General features: G+C 34.9%; 2 protein-coding genes across 2 annotated transcripts in view; one reads left to right on the forward strand and one right to left on the reverse strand.

Moving 5' to 3' along the window:
- LOC150086642 (BAI1-associated protein 3-like) overlaps positions 1-8,400 on the forward strand; it is a 478,827-nt gene extending 470,427 nt beyond the window's left edge. Inside the window, exons 34-35 of the mRNA XM_090372214.1 lie at positions 6,469-6,662; positions 8,036-8,400. Coding sequence (XP_090228340.1) covers positions 6,469-6,662; positions 8,036-8,121 — 280 coding nt within the window. The 3' untranslated portion in view covers positions 8,122-8,400. The remainder of the gene's footprint in view (positions 1-6,468; positions 6,663-8,035) is intronic.
- A 5,487-nt stretch (positions 8,401-13,887) lies between these two features.
- UQCR-C2 (Ubiquinol-cytochrome c reductase core protein 2) overlaps positions 13,888-18,181 on the reverse strand; it is a 91,771-nt gene continuing 87,477 nt past the window's right edge. The window contains exons 13-14 of the mRNA XM_090371493.1: positions 16,376-16,529; positions 13,888-14,089 (exon numbers count right to left, since the gene is read on the reverse strand). Coding sequence (XP_090227619.1) covers positions 14,003-14,089; positions 16,376-16,529 — 241 coding nt within the window. The 3' untranslated portion in view covers positions 13,888-14,002. The remainder of the gene's footprint in view (positions 14,090-16,375; positions 16,530-18,181) is intronic.

The raw sequence follows: 18,181 nt of genomic DNA on the forward strand, positions 1-18,181 counted from the left end.
AGGGATGGTTAAGGGGAAGAAGACAGAGAGTAGTTATCAATGGGCACTGCTCTTCGTGGACTAATGTTATTAGTGGGGTTCCCCAGGGTTCAGTGCTGGACCCATTGTTGTTTTCAATATTTATAAATGATACTGATGAAGGTATATCAGGCTTAATGTCTATTTGCAGATGATACAAAGGTTGGCAGGGTAGTTAACGACAGTCATCAGGGTGAGCTATGGCAACTAGATCTAGGCAAATTGGGTCAATGGGCTGAGAAATAGCAGTTGAAGTTTAACATTGGCAAATGCAAGGTACTGCATATGGGTAGAAATAACCCTGGAGTAACTTATCAACTGTGTGGCACTACTCTCAGAGTAGCAGAGAATAAAAAAATACCTGGGGGTAATTGTGCAGTCAGACCTGAAATTTATCTGTGCAGTGCAGACATTCTGCTAGGACAGCTCGCAGGGTTTTGTCAATGACATACAGAAACTTTGCTAGCAGGGATAAGGAGGTAATTATCCCCTTGTTTAAGGCCATGGTTAGGCCGCATCTTGAGTACTGTATACAGGTCTGGAGGTCTCACTTTAGGAAGGAGGTAGGTCTGCTGGAATGGGTGCAGAAAAGGGCAACCAGAGTGGTGAAGGTAACAAAAGGGCGCTCTTACTAGGAAGGCTTCAGTTCTGCAAATTGCAGAATCTTGAGACTATGCACCTGCAGAGAGATCTGATTGAGGTGTTTAAAACCTTGAATGGATTGAGTAAGCTGAATCTTAATGCATTCTTCCAATTGCTGAAACTACACATATTATCATCATCATCATCATCAGCCATTTTCAATCCACTGCAGGATGAAGGCCTCTCCAGCAACTTTCCAGTTCCTTCTGTTTTGTGCAATGGCCAACCATAAATGGATGGCCATTGCACAAATTCATGAGTTCACAAACTCATGAATTTCATCTATCCATCTCTGCCGTTGTCTTCCAGGTTTTCTTCTAGCTCCTCTTGGGTTACCATTCTGTTATTTTCTTAGTCCATCTGTCATCATGTCTTCGAGCTATGTGTCCTGCCCAAGACCATTTTAGTTCTTTAGTTTTGACAAGAATATCCTTTACTTGAGTTTGCTGCCTAATCCATGTGTTTCTCTTCTTATCTAACAGTCTGATTCCCAATATAATTCGTTCCATTCTTCACTGTGTAGTTCTCAGCTTCTCTTCCATTCTCTTGGTGAGTGCCCAAGTTTCACTTCCATAAGTCATGGTGGGGAGTATACATTGGTTCATTATTTTACGTTTCAGACAAACTGGGATATTGCTCTTCAGTATGTGACTATATTTCCTGAATGCTATCCATCCAAAATTTATTCTTCTCTTGACTTCCAGCCATTTATCATTATTACAGCTAATAACTTGTCCCAGATAAGTATATGACTCCACCTTTTCAATTACTGCTCCTTCAATCATTATGTCCCTTTCTGTGACATACTTGTTCATCATTATCTTCTGTTAGTGAGGATGAAGTCGATTTCATTAGTTGTTAATCCATTTGGACTCTTCCATGTCCACTTTCTGTTCACACTTTTCTTGAAAAAAGTTTTGATTACTGACAATCTTTGAGATTCTGCAAATTCCACAAGTCTTTCACCTCTTTCATTTCTTTCACCAATAGTTCCCCTTTCTGTGCTGTTTTGTCTTTTTCCAACCTTAGCATTGAAGTCCCCCATAATAATAGTGTAGTGGGTTTTCTGCTCATCTAGAAGACTCAATTTCGGTGTACATTTCTTCAACCTCTTCATCATCATGGCTCGATGTTGGTGCATAAATCATTATAACCTTTAGCACTAGTCTTGACACCCTTGGTGATGTACTTTTGAATTCCAAAATGTTGTTTTTAAAATCTTTATGGACCAGAAACCCAACTCCACCTTTACTCCTTTCACTGTTTCCATTGGTGTACATCAGATTTCCACTTGATAAACTTATAAGTGATTCATTTCTTCTTCTTGTTTCAGCTAAACCGATGATATTCCAATTCACATTTTATAATTCCCTTTCCAGCTCTAATATCCTGTCTTCACTGATGAGTGATCTTACGTTGTAACAGGCCAAGTTCAGTTTCCGTACATGGCAGCCTGGTCGTACCCAGAGATTCTTAGCACCCTTTGCTTCCACTCTAATCCTCTCACTGCTGTGAGATGGGGGAGTGAAAGCCGCTGGGGACTGAGGGCCATTTTTTTCGTCGTGCTGTCATATACTGGAGGATTTGGTCTTTTCCTCTTCATGCTGACCAGGCGTCTTGAAGAGAACCATTCTACACATTCGTTGCCACCTAAGTGACGTAACAGGGCTTACCATTGAGGTGTGCATGAGTGGATTTTAGGGAGGCAGGTCAACCGGACTTCTCCTAAATCTTTTGTAATAGAAAGATATTGGATCCATCAGTGTTTTAGACTGTGTCTGATAACACACAGAATACCTGTTCCTCTCTAAGAAACTAAATATAAGGGGACATAAATTAAAGACAAAGTTAAGGAAGGTATTTTGGATAGATGTGCAGAATTTTGCCTTCAGCCAGCAGGTGATTGATTGTTGGAACAGGCTTCCATCTGTTGTGGAAGTGGATGGGTTGAATAAATTCAAGGAGGAACTAGACAAATTCACGGAGGGTATGGATGAACTGTGTAGGCTTTTTTTTTTTTTTTTTTTTTGGCTGATATTATATAAGCTTGCTTTCTTGCTTCATTTTCCATTACTACTACTACTATTTTCATAAGTCAGGGTTCAAATCCTGTCAGGAAACTGGAGAAATTCTTAAAGACATCTTCAATCACAGTTGTAGTTAGCTGATCTTAAGTGGAAAAAGAGAATCAGAAGAAAGATAGAATTACAGAAATCAATTCAGAATAGTGCCTTATGGAAATATCTATAGAAAGGTATGCAGTAGAAACTGAATATCTGTATGATGGGAAATGGAGAAAGTTTGTAGGAATGTTCCGTGGCAGAGTAAGTTTGTGAATAGCACATAAAGGAAAAAAATGCCAAGATCAAAAGAGAATGCCTAGTTTGTCTTGTCTCTCTCTCTCTTTTTATTTTCGATACATAAGTAATATTTTTTTATATGTGTTTATGCCAGGAAAGATTAGAAGTCAGAGTTAATTCCTGTAAAGATGGCTTCTTGTCTAGAAATCTCAGCAGAGGATTCTTTTTTTGAAAGAAATAAGACAGGACTAGGTTTCAGCAGTCTTCATTTTAACTAAGTTTCTCTTCCTCTCCTCCCACTCACTGAATTATTATCTGGAGATCAGCATTTAAGAAACTAGTAGTGGCTGTTGAAAAAAAGTTATGCATAGAAAGGTTTGTAAAACAAGAAACTGGAATGCCATTACTCTCATCAGAAAAACTACAGATAGGGTTCCCACTCAATAGAAACAGGTCATTAATATTAGAGGGAGGCCTCCATATCTGAGTGGTCAGGAGCAGGAGTGCAGTAGTACACACTCTTTGAGTCGGCTGGGATTCAAGCCCTTGACCACAAAATACGGTCGATCTGCCAACCCGCACTGGACCAGTGTGGCAGATTTTGGTCCATCCCTCAACATGAATCGTTGAGGTTTCCATCCTGCAGTGGGTTGATAATGGCTGCAGTTTACCATTTTTTTTAATATTAAAGAGAAAAAATAATATACAGAAGAACAGAATCTTTGGTAATCCAGCATTAATTAAGAAATATAAGATAGTCATTTGCCAATCAGAAGACAGGGCAAAGCCTTATATTTTCTGAATGGTTAGGTTTAACTTTAAATATATTAATACAGGAAACCCTCATTAATACAATATCGATTTATACAAAGGGGGGAACTCATTCTGTCACTTCATCTTCAAGGGGAACTTGAAGATGAACTCATTCCCCTTCAAAAGGAATAGGCATTCTCATGTTAAAAATTTGTTTAATACAAAATACAGTTAATATATATTACAGGGTTAATTTTTGTGCCATAGATAGTATAACCATATTTTTCAGTACAGTTAGTACAAAGTATGCAAACTGCACTGCAGTACCTAGTTGTCAAGGTCACTTTGTCATTTCTAGAGAGGGATAGTCAGATCCATTAGTTTAATGTGAAATATGAGAGGAACTAAAACACAATTTATGCTATTCATGAGTCACTACAGCCCATGGGATACATTAATGGTAATGTGTTCCAGGTCATAATTGCACCTTTTAAGATGTACTGAGGTAAACAATATTAGTTTCTGGATGCTACTGACAGCTCTGGAAAAATACTAATTCATGATTTCTGGTGTGACTACAATGTTCTGCATACTATTAAGAACATCAGATATGCCTGAGAAGATGAAGTGACAGAATCCACTTTAAATGCCGTTTGGAAAACCTTGTGGAAGGAGTGTGTCCACAGCTTTGTTGAAGTCATGAAATTTTTCTCGTAAAATCATCAGACCTAGTTTAAAAATTGGAAAGAGAGATTCAAAGATTTATAAGAGGCAAATGAGAAACTACTGTCATGCATCCAAATGAGCTGAAAACTCTCTCTTTGATACACACTGAGGTGAAGTATAAATTAAAATTTATAAGAAACTTAGCTGCAGCCGTTGTCATATAAAATAAAATCTGCAAGGAGAAATGGTGCTCATATCAAAACAGCTCTCTTTAATTCAATTTTCGAAGTCTTTTGGACTGCTACCATCTCCCCCATCCTGCTCTGTGACTTCTGCTCCTCCCTTTTCCTGGATTAAATCACTGATGTACATTTATTGATGCTGCAGCAGTTTTTTCTGCTACTGCTACTTTTTGTGATTGACTTGTCTGACTGTGATGACCTTTCAGCACTGCTCTATCCCTCCACAGAAATAACTCCCACTCTATGACTTACTATCACATTTTGTGCTATCATTATTGGAAAGTAAAAGAGAAACGTTTTTCTCTTTTTTTCCTTATTACTGTAATGTGGTTTCTTGTAGTAGTAGTGGCATGTGATGCAAGAAAGCCAAAAAAAAAAAAAAAAAAATCACACCATTCCCTCCAAATGCTTATCCAGTTCTTCCTTAAATTTATTCAACCTATCAACTTCCACAACGACAGATGGAAGTTTGTTCCAGCAATTAACCACCCACTGGCTAAAGGCAAATTTCTGCACATCTATTCTACATCTGTCTTTTCTTAATTTGAATTTATGCCCCCTTAGGTTTGTAATCTGAACAAGTGGAAGGATCCCATCAGAATTCAGCGTGCTCAACCCATTCAAGGCCTTATATACCTCAATCAGATCACCGCGCAGGTGCCTAGTCTCCAGCCACTGCAATTTGCAGAACTTAAGCCTCTCTTGGTAAGAGGATCCCTTCATTCCCCTCACCAATCTTGTTGCCCTTCTCTGCACATGCTCAAGTAAATCTACATCCTTCCTAAAATGAGGCCTCCAGACCTGTACGCAGTACACAAGGCATGGCCTGACCATTGCCTTATACAGAGGGACAATCACCTCCTTCTCCCTGCTAGCAAAATTCCTATATATCATTGACAAAACCCCATGACCTGCCCTGGCAGCCTGTCTGCATTGCTCAGAAAACTTCATATCTGACTGCACAATTACTCCCAGGTCTTTTTCATTTTCTACCACCTTAAGTGTAGTACCACACAGATGGTACGTTTCTCTGGGGTTACTTCTACCCATATGCAGTACTTTGCATTTGTCAAGGTTAAACTTCAGTTGCCACTTCTTAGCCCATCTGCCCAAATTATCTACATCCTGTTGCAGTAGCACACTGCCATTACTGTCATTAACAACCCTGCCAACCTTTGTATCATCTGCAAACTTCGACATTAAGCCTGATATACCTTCATCAATATCATTGATAAATATACAAAAGAGTGGACCTAACACCGAACCCTGTGGGACACCACTAATAACATTAGTCCACGAAGAGCAGCACCCATTGATTACCACCCTCTGTCTTCTCCCACTTAACCATCCTTGTAATAAGCTTTGCATATAATATGCATCATCAGAGAGCAATTGAGGGTGGGGGGTCTAGAGGTAAGTGTAAGGGTATGGAATGCAGCCTACCTTTCACAATATAAAGCAAGGTTCGTATAACTCAGATTTAGATTACATGGTACTTTCTCAGAACACATTTCCCAAGTTATAAAATGGCTGGATTTAGATTATAAACTTATTATCTCTAATTTGGTTTATCTTAATGGAATTGGTCAAGCTAATAAATAAAGACAAAAATTGAGTAATGACTATTCCCTCACTATAAAAATCCTAATGATGGGAAGGGAAGTGAAAGGGTATGCATTTATTCCAGCATGTAAAATTTATTTTGACTAGAGTTCCTATGAAAGTAATATAGAGCCATAAAAATTCCTGTCGGTGGCATAGTTTAAATGTTGTTCCGAAATTTTCATTGAAAAAGATATGCAAATGAAGTTGTGTATTGTTGATATAATTTTTTAATCAATTTTCAGTCATGTCCCAGTTGACAGCTGTGAGAAAGAAGCTGCTGTTATTTCATTTGTGGTGATGGACTATGATGTAATGAGGAAGAATGATTTTGAAGGAGAAGCTTACATTGCCCTGAACAAAGTCCCTGGACTTCATGGGGAATCAATAAAAGATGTAAGGCCCACAGAACTTATCCTTGTACAGCCAAATATCAAAAGTAAGTTTTGCTAAGCTTATTTTATAATACAAGATATTTCAGTTGGTAGCCAGCTGTAGGTCCGGTGCAGGGCTTGTAGGCTATCAGCAAATCAATTCCATGACAAAAGTAACTCTTAATCTGCTTAAAGAAAATTAAAAATTTGAACTTTTTCACAAAAAAAAAAATTAAATAAATAAAATAAAATAAATAAATCATATGAAAACTGAGATATTTTGCATGCATTGCCTTTACTTAATGATGCAAACACCTTGTGACCTTTACTTTGTTTTTTTAGTAAATGTGATATAAAACCTGCCTTTTTTTAAACTAGGAAAACTTTCTCATTAATTGTTGATTAAATGCAAATATTTAATTCATAGACTAACCTAAAATGAACTGTATAAACCAGATATAACATTTGCATTCATTATAATTATAATAAATACAACACAATAATTCAGAAATGACTGAACACTTTATTGCTTTCATTAACAAATGGACTAAAAAAAAAAACCCTGCATAATAGCTTAAGGCGCCAAGTGTTTGGTGAAGTTTTATGATAAATCCTTTTTCAATCATAACAGGTGTCTACCATACATTGAAGAAATTATATATATTTATGCTATTGTTTGTAGTACATTTATCATCGATTTCTTAAAAATTGAATAATGGTCATAACTTTAGTGTTGATAGGTACAATTTACTATCTAAGAATCTGAAAACCTTGCTATTTCATGATACCCACCTTTACTCAACCATATGTAGATCTTAGAGAAATGATATGAATGGTGTGAAACCAAGCTTTAAATTAAAACATTCCCAAAAAGATGAAGTGTACCTCGACTTTTTGGACTGTTTGTTAAAAATAATAAAGATAGCTTAGAGACACATCAGAAACTGTACACAAGTTTTTGGCATTAGTTATCATCCACCAATGCAGAACAGCAAAATGGGCAGATGGAAAATGTCATAGTGAACTTTATTGTGGAAAGTCACATGCTCCTTTTGTCAACTTGAATTCTCATTTGAATTTCTCATAATGGAAACATTGATGTGTTCCAAAGCGCATGCATTTGAAACATCTGCTAGTAGTCTACCATTTAACAAAGAAATATAAAAGTCAAAACACACAAAACTTGCCTCAAAATCAGGCTTCACTTCCCCCCCCTAAACTGGTATGTTGTAAAATGTGTGTACATCCAGATTCTGAATTAACATAAGAGTTAATTAAATGAAATTTTTTGGAATGTGACTCAAAGCTGTTGATACTCCAAACTGGATTACCATATAAAACAATATAATATAATTATCAATATTATATGAGAACATGAAATATACTGTCAACATATAATGTTATATGCTTTGTCTTATTTACTTTTTCTTCTTTACAGACGATATTCTCACTGCTCTTTCACTTCGTACTTGGGATAAAGATGCTCAAGAATTTGTGAGACATGAACGGATGAAGTTATCATGATCCTTAAATTCTTCTATGTTGTAAACTAAGTGATATTGTTTTAAATTCCTAATGAATTACTCTTTATGTACAGGGTGTGTAACAATTGATGCTGGTATTTAAAATCGTTTTTTGGGGAACATTTTAATTGCACACATTAGAGGCGTCACTATTAAGAATTTTTCTGTATAAGGGTAATCATTTTTAAAAGGATAGCCCACTGTCATTGAGCGTGTATATTTTTATGCATATCATTCATCATAGAGAAGCTTGTTACCTCATGGTGAGAAATTCTTTGCTATGCAGAGAAATTTTAATTGCAAATTTTATTGAAGATGGATTTGTCTAATTTGGCAGATTTTTCAAATATAAGGGGTTGGGAAAATATATCACAAGAAAATAACTGGAGCCTGCAAGTAGGATATAAACAGCAGTCTCAGGAACTGAATATTGCTGCCTTCACAATACCAACAGCAATCCAACTCTCTGAAATTTATTAATCACAATTTGGCAGTTAATTATTTCAGAAATTCTTTAAAGATAAAATTACCAAAATCTACTTTTGAATATAATAAAATATCTGCCAAAATGCAAGTTTTCATTTTATTTCAGATCCGTTTTAAATGGATGTCACATGCTCCCATAAAAATAATTACCATCTTTCGAGTCTTCAGTTTTCCCATCGTTAATTTTTGACAGTAGGCATCAATTTTTAGACACTTCTATTGTCACATAACTCACTTGTATGAATGTACACTTTTGAAAAGTCTTTGTATTATATTTCCAAACTGACCAATTTGGCATAATAAACCTTTGTATTTACTGCACACATTAAACTCTTTCTTCTCCTTAAAAGTTTGTACTCACATGCAGTTTTAATAATTGTTTGTTATAGCAGTTTAATTGCTAAGATATGATTTTATCATTTTGTGCCAGGACTATTGTTACCATTTTGAGGCCTAAAAATATTTTTAAAAAAATGTACAATTTTGGTTAAGGTTTCCATTAATATCAAAAATGGAAATGTAAAAATGGTATCATTAGTTTGTGTAGAAATAGTTTACTTTTGGTGTGATGAATTTGTGCATTGAAGTAAATGCAAATAACATAGTGAATCAAGACTATTTTTTTTTCTCTGTGATGTATTCTCACAAAACTTGTGTTGACTCAATTTTGTGTATGAGGCATTTATTATTTAAGTATTCACACTAGTTTGTATACAAGATGAATTATTTTGTATTAAACATATTATCCTTAAATGGTGTCTTTTTTTTTTCTTTAAAATACATACTAAATAATCCAATCGCCATTATTTCTAGCTTTTTTTTTTTTAATATTAGTACTGACAAAACAATGCAAGGAATGTAGGCTCAGCTAAAAAAGAGGTGAAACAAAAATATCTATATTAAATGTAACCTGTGCCAATAGTTTATCCATTTATCCAAATCCTCTTTAAATTTACATGTTTTCCATATGACTAAGTGGAATTCTATCCATTACTTGGTTAGAGGCAAATTTTGTAAACTCTTTCTTAATTTAAATGTCCATTTATGGATGTTGGTATTTAAAATAGATGCCTGGTTTTAAAACTTGCAGAACTGGAAGGGTAAAATAACTGAAAGCCATTTTAAAATGGCTTAAAAAATGGTCTTAAGATTAAAAGTGATACTACTTGGAAAATTTGTTTCTTTAAATTTACCACAATTTTTGGACATAATAAAAATACAATATTTTAAAAAATTGTACAAAATTAGAAACTGGGAATATACTGCCTTAACTCTGTGGTTGTCATTTTAGATCCCCTTTTTTTGAGGACTGGGAGGCATATATGCAAAATAATCCTGTACATGTAGGAGTAACTCTGAATGATTCCAATATAATTTTTTGCTATTAAAAAAAATGTCAGACTAATTCTCAATCTTGTGTTTGATTTTGTACAACTGATAATGGATTAATTTGTTGAGAAATGCTTCTGAAACAACAAATTCAAAAAAAAATTGCTACATAATGTTTTTTGTTGTTTTTATCAAAACAATTAAAAACTGAATTTGAAACTAAGGATTTCTTAGGACGTTTCTATTTTATAGTTTAAATACAAACCAAGTAAATAATTTGGTTTTACCTGAATGTAAATAATTTTGGGTGGCCTGTATTAAAATAAACATTGCATGTATCAATTGCAGTATAATTTTCTATGCAACTCAAATTGAGTGGGAGAGAATGCTATAAGCAACCTTTTTATGATAACACTGTATGAGGGGTGGTGAATAAGTATTTACACTCACCTTGAAATATTTGAGTTAGGGAATTTGATACTTGGTTGGCAATTTCATCCTGGTCTATGTATCTACCCAATTTTTCCCATTGTGAATAAGCTCTTTCAGGCCACTTGAACAGAACTCCTCACTTTGAGAAAAAACCAGGCTTCTACTTCATTAATTGCCTCTTTATCAGTCTGAAATCTGTGGCCCCATAATGGTTTTGTCATTTTAGGGAAGAGTCTGATGGTGAGAGGTTGGAAGAACAAGGTGGTACTGTAGACTTTCAAAGCAACACCTGATTTCAAAGTCTATTGTGAGAGCAGCCTTGTGAGCAGGAGCAATGTTGGCTGAGAGGCAGACACCTTTGGATAGCTTCCAGGATCTCTTCAACTTGATGGCCACTCTTAACTTTCCCAGGAGGTTTCTGTAGTACTTCCTAGTAATGCTGTTGCCTTTTGGGAGGTAATCTGTAAGGCTGTACCTATAGAGTACCAGAAGACTGACAACATGACCTTGCTGGCAGACAACTGAACCTTGGCTTTTTGGTTGTGGAGGGGGAAAGAAGTTGGTGAAGATGTGTTTCCATTGTTTGCTCATCTGTTTTGTTTCTGGGTCATAGTGATGTACCCAGCATTCATTCATCATCACAATTCACTCAAAAAAATCATTCTCTTTCCAACAATTGTATGGAACACTCTTTCCTGTGAAGCTACTGGAGGAGCTATCAGTAATTTCTGAACCCATTGTGCTGCTACCTTAAACATGTGCAGGAACTCATGCACAATGGTGCAAATGGACCCATGGCTAATGTTCACTTTATTTGTCATAAAATTTATAGTATCATGTCTGTCTTCGACAATTATCTGTTCCACTTTAGCCACAATGGCAGGGACTGTCCGAGATGGATTTTTTTCTCTTGGGTCATAATGCACACTACTTTGCCTCACACCTGGACTGTCTTTTCCAATTTTTCCCAATCTCATATGATGGGCAATCCTCTCCATATACAGCTTTCATCTCCTTGTGGGATTATGTTTTGCTTCTTTGCCTTGTAAATGAAGAAATTTTATAATGGACCAGACATAAGCCCTCTCCAGCACACCACCTCGCACTATATTCATGACTAGCTTAGTAACCAATGGATCTAGAAAACAAATGAATATACATTAACTTATGAGACTAGTATACATATATAATATCAAACCCCTAACTCAAATATTTACAAGTGAGGGTAAATACTTATTGGCTGCCCCTCATAAATCGAAATACAAACAAAAATTCCAGTTGATATTATTGATAAACATGCAAACCTCCCACATAATTTATGAATCAAACATTCAGCTTTCAGGCACTCCTCCAAGCTAGAATTGTAGGTTTCTGCATTCACCGTTCCATTAATAAACTTAATTTGCTCCACCCCAGACCATCTGACTGACGGGGAACTTTACAGTCAGTGTTATGCAGTCAGGATGGTATGCCCTCCAATTTTTGTCTTCTGACATATCGCTTCCCATCCGAGCCATGCAGGTTGAATTTCAATTCGTCAGAAAAGATAATGGTGTCCCATTGCTCTTTTGTCCATGAAACATGCATTTTAGCCCAAGCAAGTTGCTTTTTCCTCATTCGTTTGGTCAACAAAGGCTTCTTCTTGGGCCGATAGGCATGCAGACTACATTCCGAAAGCCATCTTTGGATAGTTCGTGCACTTGTTTCAATGCCAGAGGCCATCTCAAAGTCCAGTTTTAGATCGAGAGCACTAGCATGGCAATTACGTTACGCCTTCCCAAGATCAAATATTGATCTTGGGAAGGCGTAGCACTCCCTTACGGTCTGATCCAGTCTTCTCTTCACATCACCGGTTTCACGCTTTAATTTCAGCACCCGGGATACTGTTGACTGGTGGCAGCCTATTTTATCAGCAATAGCACATGTAGAAAGCCCTTCCTGGGACAGAGCAACAGCTACACTTTTTTTCCTTGGTGTCAACTAAACATATGGAGTCATGCTTACACCTCTGCAAAACAGGATACTAATGAGCATGTAAACCCTTCCAATGCAGTATTTATAGAAATGGCTGATGCAATACCTTGCAATTACTGTCTGATGCAATATCTTTGCTTTGTGACAAACAAAATGACTGTAATCAAACAATATCTTACATGTTTCACTACAAATGTTAATTTTTTAAGGTGATGCAGTGTTTTTTTGTCCGCCACTGTAGTTCCGCAAAACATTTTGCGTGTGTCTCTCAAATTACAAAAAAGCTACTAAGGGAGTTAAAGTGACATAAAAATGACTATCAGAAAACTATTACCAATACATACATTACAATGTTCTTTTGATATGATCACCCCTAACATCTAATCTACAATGCATTGAATATGGCTGACCACTGATGAAACAGCTGATGAAAACATTTTGCCTGGGATGTTTGTTTGTTACCTCTAATTAAAGCTACTTTCAGTTCTAGTACCATTGCAGGGACCGCTGTATAAATTCTGGACTTAAGGTATCCCCATAACCAGATATTTTCTGCTGTTAAGTTCATTGAACACAAGCCAAATGAAAATTACTCCATCAGAAAAACGTTCATTAATGTTCTCCTAAATTTATTGGCCGTGTGGTGAGGAAACATCTTGAGTGAAAATAATCATTTCCATTGCCAGTCTCTGCAGTACCAAACAGTGGTGATGCTACACATATCAGGATATTAGCAGTTCAGCAGCCAGTCCTCTAGCCTCAGAAAAAGCAAAGCAGCTCCCAAAATGTCAGGTGTTAATAATAACAGAATTATTATTATTAATAATAATAATAATTCTCTGCCGAATCAATTCATGTAAATTAGCCTTAGTTCATAATAAATATCCTTACATGATTCTCTATGCAGTTTTGTGTTTTCTTTTATACCAAGGACAAAATGAACGTTGAGAAAAACTACATCAAACTATCACATCATGAAGGGAAGTTTGAAGCATGGAATTGAGTTTATATCTGATCAAATTACATTTATTGAGTGAAGTGTGCTTCATCTTGCAGTGGATGGTAGACCATTTCTCATCCACTTCCAACCTGGCAAAAAATTGCAGAGCAAAGTCAAGTTGACAGTCATCTGCACAAAAAGCTTGAACCTGGGAGACCTCATATGTAAACAGAAGTGTTGTACAAAAGAGCCTTTCATAACTTGGTTCACATGCTATTTCTTGTCATTGGAAATACCTGTAACCAAGTTATGAAAGGGCTTTGAATTTCTACTCTTCTGCTACTCTAGAGGAGCATAGTATAGAGAAATGTCCCGAGGGAATTTATTGACAGAGCTTAAACCTTGTTAAACTTCTCTACAGCTACACCTAGCTACACGTGCTTTCCCAGCAAGTTTTAGATCTGCTTTTGACATACACATAGATGTTTATAAACTAAGCAACACACAAGTTATGAACTTTTTATACAGTAACAGAACAAAATCATGTTAGCTGTCACATGATTCAAATTTTGATAGAGGCAGCAAGTATTTATCAAAACAAAATACTACAAATCTCTAAGAAAACTTTATTTTTCTGTAAATTACAACACTGTTGATCAATATAACCTCCATTTATTCTACATTAAATTAAACTTTTCGAGAACAGTAATAATTACAATGCTCACAGCAATTCATCAAGATGAGGTGTGCTATGAAGTTTACCTACTGCTGCCATACTAGGTTTCATTTTCATTATTTTGCAAGCAACCTAGAAGAGAGAAAGAAAGAGGGGAAAAAAATAAATTTAGTGCTTTATGTATCTTTATAATTTATTACTTTGAGAATAAACACACAAGTGATCCATGCTTAATACCATTTTGATCAATACTTTTCACTATAATAATATATATTATTGTTACACAAATTCGTAATTACATTTTCTCATGGCCAGCAGCGACACAAACTACTTTGTATAGATAATATGGGCAGCCATGGGGTACTTGTAACACTACATGAAGCACCCCTCTGACCTTTCAATACCAGTTTGTTGATTGTCTACTGTATGTACTTTATGTAATTATCACAATTTAGTTATTCTACCTTAATAAAAATACATCACAAATGTGAAAGTAATGATTCTGGTAATACGCCTTTAACAATTGAAACTCACTTCAGATGTAATGCCATATGAAGGAAAGCAGATGGATGCATAGTAAAATAATCTCTCTGTATAAAATATTCATCCGATGCTATTATTAGCAGTTAAGCATAAACAGCTAAGTGTCTACAGTTAAGCATGGATGTTTAGTCTATGCTAAACACCAAATAGGAAATCAGCATATTGTTTCAATGAATTTTATTTGTTGGTGAAATAAGTAGCATTTATTTTTAATCCTCTGAACCTATCCAAATATCTGTTTCAAACAGTTTTAGCATAGCATAAGAAAATTTGTTGAATTCATTCGAAATTTACAAGTTATGTGAAAAGATAGATTTTTTTTTTTTTATTTATTTATGGTGTCAGGTTATGTTAAGATATTCCCAAGCAATCCTAGGATAGGAATAACTTCAACAAATGAAATCATGCATCAAAACAATTAATTTACTGGTGAATTGTGTTAAAGTGACCAGTGAGCCATAACTGGAAAAGCAGTTTGCCAAGAGGGAACAATTAAGTTACATATAAGCAAATTACCTGCATAAAATGCTGGGTTTTGAAGGGTTTTCTAGTTACTGTTAAAGATGGGGGATTAATTAAAGGAATTAAAATTAAATCATCAAACACACACGTTTACAATATCAGAATAATTAAAAAACAAGTCAGAAACAAGAACAATATTTTTGATTTATTATCAATTAATAGTTAACAATTTATGTGTAGAGAAAGAGTTAAATATAAAAGAAAATATGGGGGGGGGGAGTAATCATTCGTTATTGGGAGAAAGAAATGCAAAAACATTCACATTCTCATGCAAAATAAGAGATAAACCTATTGGCATAAGGTAGATGGAGAATAGTCTCCTTTTTAACTCCATGACCATATATATTTAAAAAAGCCCCTTTATACAATCAAAGTTATTTCTAACGTATCAAGCAAGTTAATTTCAACTTTATGCACCTTTCAAAGTTTACAGCTTTGGTAGTCTCATCCTAGTTTTCAATATCTTATCCAGTTTATTAATTAGCAAATGAGTGAGTTTTATTTAAGCTTGAACAGTGGAACCTGTACATTGCACCCTTCTCTCATTTTCCATTTGTTATAAGAAAATAAATTTTGTAATAATATAAAATACATATTGTAGCTCTCGATGAGAGCAATAAAAGATTTGTATCAAGTTTTTCAATTCACATTTAATCAATAATTTCTTACATTACTGATCAAATGTGGTTCATAGATGAAGCTTATTTTCACCTTAATAGCCATGTTAAACAAAATTTGAGGATTGACACTGAAAATCTCTATTAATTCGTAAATTGCTGCTTTGTCAGCAATCGGTAAACATGGGATCCTCTACAGCTTTTTCAGTAATACAATTCCTGTTTTCCAAGAATCAGTAAATTTAAATGGATCATTTTTTTTTATACCAGACGTTGCATGTCTCCACATTAAATGTAATGACAAATTTCCTTCACAAAAATTTTATTAACTGCTTATTGTTTCCAGCTGGGTGTGGCTGCTATTCAGCAAAACCCATCCTGAAATTACTTTCTTTGGAGCTTTCTGATTAAGCATGTCTATAGTGTCAATACAAATACCACTTGAGAATTAAGAATGAAATGAAGTTGTTATTAAAGAAACTGACAAAGGTGTTGGCAATATTAAGAAATTCTGCTCTTTATTTATAGAGTGCAATGTCAATAGAGCTCATATTGAAAATGATTTTATATAACAAATGAATAAAACCTTACAAAACTATTTTTTTTTGTATTTTGGCAAAACATACAGCACTATATATTATGCTACAAATCCTATGCATGTGAATTGAAGGTATTTAAAAAAAGAGAATTTCATCACTTAATTAAATGAAATTTTTTAAGTTAATTGAATACATACATTTTCAACATCTTGTGCAGTAATTTTATCAATGCTTTTCTCAATTTCAGCATTACTTGTAAGCTGTCCCAAGACCACTGCTTGCAATCCCATCTCTGCTAACAAATCAGTCTGACTTTCTTGGGCCATATTTAAAACTGCTTTTAGCTTGTGCCTGTAACAAAGAAAGAACATATGACAATTCAAAATTCATTTTTCTCATTAATGTTATATCCACTTCTGCTCATTTGGAAATTATTAAAACCATTCAGTTTAAATCTTGCCATAATGGCATGAAACCCAATTGTCTATTTCCTAAACACAACAATCAAGTTAACATTTACTTTATATAGGGACCGTGCTCTTCAGTGGAAACTAATAAACTTTGAAAGGCTATGAAATGAACTTAATCTTCACTAAGTTGCATTTAGGTTATTTAAAAAGTGCACATACCACAAAATCTCCATGTCTAAATCCTATTCCTTATCATTTAGAAAGGAAAAATTGAACTTGGATTCAAAATAAAACCTTGTCTTGTATATTTAGAAGGAATCACCCGATTTTTTTTTTATATACATACACACAAAGTATTCAAACAGAAAATACTTAATAAAAATAAGCCCACATTAAAAAAACCATAAAATTTCAGATTTTTCCCTGGCACCATTCCTTCAACCTTGCAATTTTACCCCAAAATCTCTATGAAGTGCTAACAAGAATTATTGAGTGCCATACTAAACAAGGTGGCACATGAATGTATTAAACTATGAGGAATAGTAATAAGATCATTATTAGATCTGAGTTCATCCCATTCAACTGGAAAAGTTGCTAATGTCTCACATCCCCAAGTCCATAATGGAGGAGCTAAAGAGGTGATGGACAATTATAAAGCAGTCCACTGAATCTGACTTCTGTGATAGGCAAGGTCATGGAATCTATGATTAAGTTTACAAATGAAGGGGAAGTTTTATCTAGTTACAATCTGGTTAATTACTGTGATAATGTCATAAAGGATGGAAGCAAGAAATAATAATCATTACATACCCATACTTAAGTAAAGTTTTTGATAGTTTCCATGCAAGAGATTATTATAAATAAATTTCTGTTTATTAATGAGTACAGCCCCAAGGGATCAGAGAAGTTCACAACTTTATTACTGCTTCAGCACATCTGATATAATAGTGGAACAATTAACTCTCACATGCTTATAAGAGATCCACATACATTACTCTCCAGAACAGTGGCGGATCGTGCTTCTGATGTAGGGGGGGGGGGGGGTGCTGCTTCTTAAAGTTACATTAAATTGCCTTGGTTATAAGACATGTAGACATAGATAGTAATAATAATAAGCAAGTTAAAAATACTACAAAACATTAACTGGACACTTACTATTAATAGACTTGGGTAATCTTGTAATTTTATTTAAAAATAAAACCCATCCTTCAGTTTTTATTTGTTGAAAATAGATTAATAACTTTTTCATTCAGGTTTGGTGCACTGTTCAAATCGGCACTGCTCGCTCCACAGTTCCTTTGACTCATTTTGTCACCTCTGAAAAATGTGTATTGGCAACCTGCCAACTAGGTATTGACTCAACCACTGGGGCCAAAATGTGGAACTGCGTAGCACACGGTTCTGCTTATGGTTAAACTTCAAAGTTGAAAATGATTTTGCATTTTTTATTTGTTTATTATTGAAATGATTATTGGAAATAGAGGATGAGTATACTATACAGATCCCACAGTATACTATACAGGTCCTGCAGAATCTGTTAATAAAAATATTCATTGCATTGTTCTTCACAAAATTTCATATAACTCTGTTGAC

Source organism: Mastigoproctus giganteus, chromosome 4 (assembly GCF_048544385.1).
Source record: "Mastigoproctus giganteus isolate SK-2022 chromosome 4, ASM4854438v1, whole genome shotgun sequence".
In the NCBI taxonomy this organism is placed as follows: Eukaryota; Metazoa; Arthropoda; class Arachnida; order Uropygi; family Thelyphonidae; genus Mastigoproctus; species Mastigoproctus giganteus.